We start from the raw sequence: 2,183 nt of genomic DNA, 5'->3' as shown, positions 1-2,183 counted from the left end.
CCCCGGTCATGGTGTATGCTCCCTGGAGTTGACTATCACTGTCTTCCAGCCTCTGGGTCAGTGGAGGTCTGTGTGACTTACAGGTCTGCGCCGGGAGTGGTGCTGTCTGGATTGATTTCAGGTTTGTAAAGCTGCATTTGACACCCTGGCATGAATTCAACCTGCTCAAGATGGTGACCAAAGGCGGATACGAAGCATCCAAGTGGCAGTGGTGACTTACTTTGTTTTCGAGAAAAAGCTGCAGTGATGCTGGCTTTGAATTTTCATCGAGAGACGATCTTAATGCCCACTGTCTCACTGGAAAGATGAATTGCCAGAGAGTAATCTGAAACCATGTAAAAGATGCAGGATACCAGCTGACGCATGGCTGTGTGTGTGTGTGTTTCTAGATTTCCAGTGGGTTCAAGGAGACGTGTGTGAAGTTCAGCTGATGGTCTACAACCCGATGCCGTTTGAACTCCGAGTTGAAAACATGGTACGTATCACTAACCACTGACCTTTTGGGCTCAACACCAGCTTACCATGAAACTAAGTTTTTAAATTAATGTTTGAGACACACGCCCTATGATATGCGTCTATTTTTATATTTGTTTTGCCAGAGATTATAAGGTTTTTGTGAAGGAAGACCGACCACGTCTTGTCATTTCTGTGTCCTTAATGCTTGGTTCTCTGTGGTTGAATCCGTGAACAGATAACCTCTGATTTGAACACACACCAAGCGTAGTCGATTGGATGTGAGATTTGAAATAATCATGTTGAAATTTACATGAGATTGGCACAGGTTACGAAGTGTATATTATGTCCACTGCTCAGTATCAGCCTTACTTTATTGCTAGACGATCAAGGCCTGAGGGAAGAGCAGACTGTGTGGAGTAAGAGTGGAAGTTACTGTACCGCCAGCGTGAGGTTTCTCTCCGCTTTGAATTCTGCTTTTCTGTTCCCGTGTTTTGTGGAGGGCATTGAAGGTTCACTCTGTAGCAGTCTCTCCTGGGGCCACTCACCCAATTCCACAGTCCGTGGGAAGGAGATGTGTATTGTCTCTCCAGATTCATCCTGTTTTCGGAGCAGAGTCTCCCACCCGTCACGCGGGTTCTGTTTCTCAAGTCTTCTGTGCTTATTATTATGTAGCACTGCTCGGTGCCTCGGGTCACCCCCGGCTGCCTTGCGTTGTCACGTAGGCTTTGTGCTGTATATTGTTATCTAATGCTGCATGTTAGCGTATAGTACTGCTTGGTAATTTTTCAGAGACTTGCGAAGGATGGTTTTGAGATCATTCATGTTTTCCTTCAGAGTTGAATGACTTACGCTCAGGGTAAGAGGTGGGCTTTTCAGGCAGATGTCTTGCTGAGTGCTCATGCCACGTATCAGGCCGCGGGCAGGGCCCTTGGGAGACCTGGTCCCTGCCGTGGTCAGTGCTGTGGGTGCACGAGATGCTGCAGGGTCCCCGTGGAGAGTCCAGGAAGGCTTTCCGGAGAGACAAAGGCTTAGCTGCGAATAGAAGGAAGAGTGGGACCCGGCCCACTGGGGGTTATCGAAGGTACGGTGCCGGCTCTCCGCGTGAGGCATAGGTCTCCAGAATTCGTTTGAGCTCTGAGACACTCAGCCCACCGTCAGGCCTACAGCCCTGAGGTCACTCAGAGAGGAGGCCGGCAGGAGTGAGTACTGTCGTCCTCCTCTTGTGCAGGAAGCTACCCGCTTTAGGGTTTGCTCTCGCATCAGGCCTTTTAATGGTGACTTTCTGTCTCTTGGCCTGAATCGGGAAATAGTTGTTTAGAGAATTTTCCCCAAAGTGCTTCAAGTATCAGATGCTTGCTGTTCTTTCTGACACACTGATCTTTTTTGTCTTAAAAAGTGGCTTTTATTTTTATCTGGTTTAAAAGTAATGTGTGCTTTTTAATAAAAAGTTAGGAAGCACAAAGAATAAAATACAAATTGCCACTAGAAGGTAGCCCAGAGATCGTGGCCAGAATGAAAAAATAACGAAATATTTCAAGCGTATGAAATGTTACAGGGAGTGTTAGGCCTTCCTAGAATGTCCACCGTCCACGTTTCGCCACGTTTGCTTATCGCTATTTTGAGAAGAAATAAAATGCCGACACGTTTCGCCTGGAGCCAGTAGCCATCCTCTGGTTTCTGTGCCTGCTCTCTGGCCCACTGCCTCTGTTCTGCATGGAGATCATTGC

At 47.5% G+C, this 2,183-nt stretch overlaps 1 protein-coding gene across 6 annotated transcripts in view; it reads left to right on the top strand.

Annotated features, from left to right (window-relative positions):
* TRAPPC9 (trafficking protein particle complex subunit 9) overlaps positions 1-2,183 on the top strand; it is a 578,288-nt gene that overhangs the window by 145,591 nt on the left and 430,514 nt on the right. For all 6 annotated transcript variants that reach the window (XM_040494495.1, XM_040494496.1, XM_040494498.1 and 3 more), the window contains one exon: positions 390-475. In XM_040494495.1, coding sequence (XP_040350429.1) covers positions 390-475 — 86 coding nt within the window. The remainder of the gene's footprint in view (positions 1-389; positions 476-2,183) is intronic.

Source organism: Herpailurus yagouaroundi, unplaced genomic scaffold (assembly GCF_014898765.1).
Source record: "Herpailurus yagouaroundi ecotype Mexico unplaced genomic scaffold, PumYag 186, whole genome shotgun sequence".
Classification (NCBI taxonomy): Eukaryota; Metazoa; Chordata; class Mammalia; order Carnivora; family Felidae; genus Herpailurus; species Herpailurus yagouaroundi.
The sequence above is the reverse complement of the archived record's forward strand: the minus strand, read 5'-3'. Positions and strand labels throughout refer to the sequence as shown.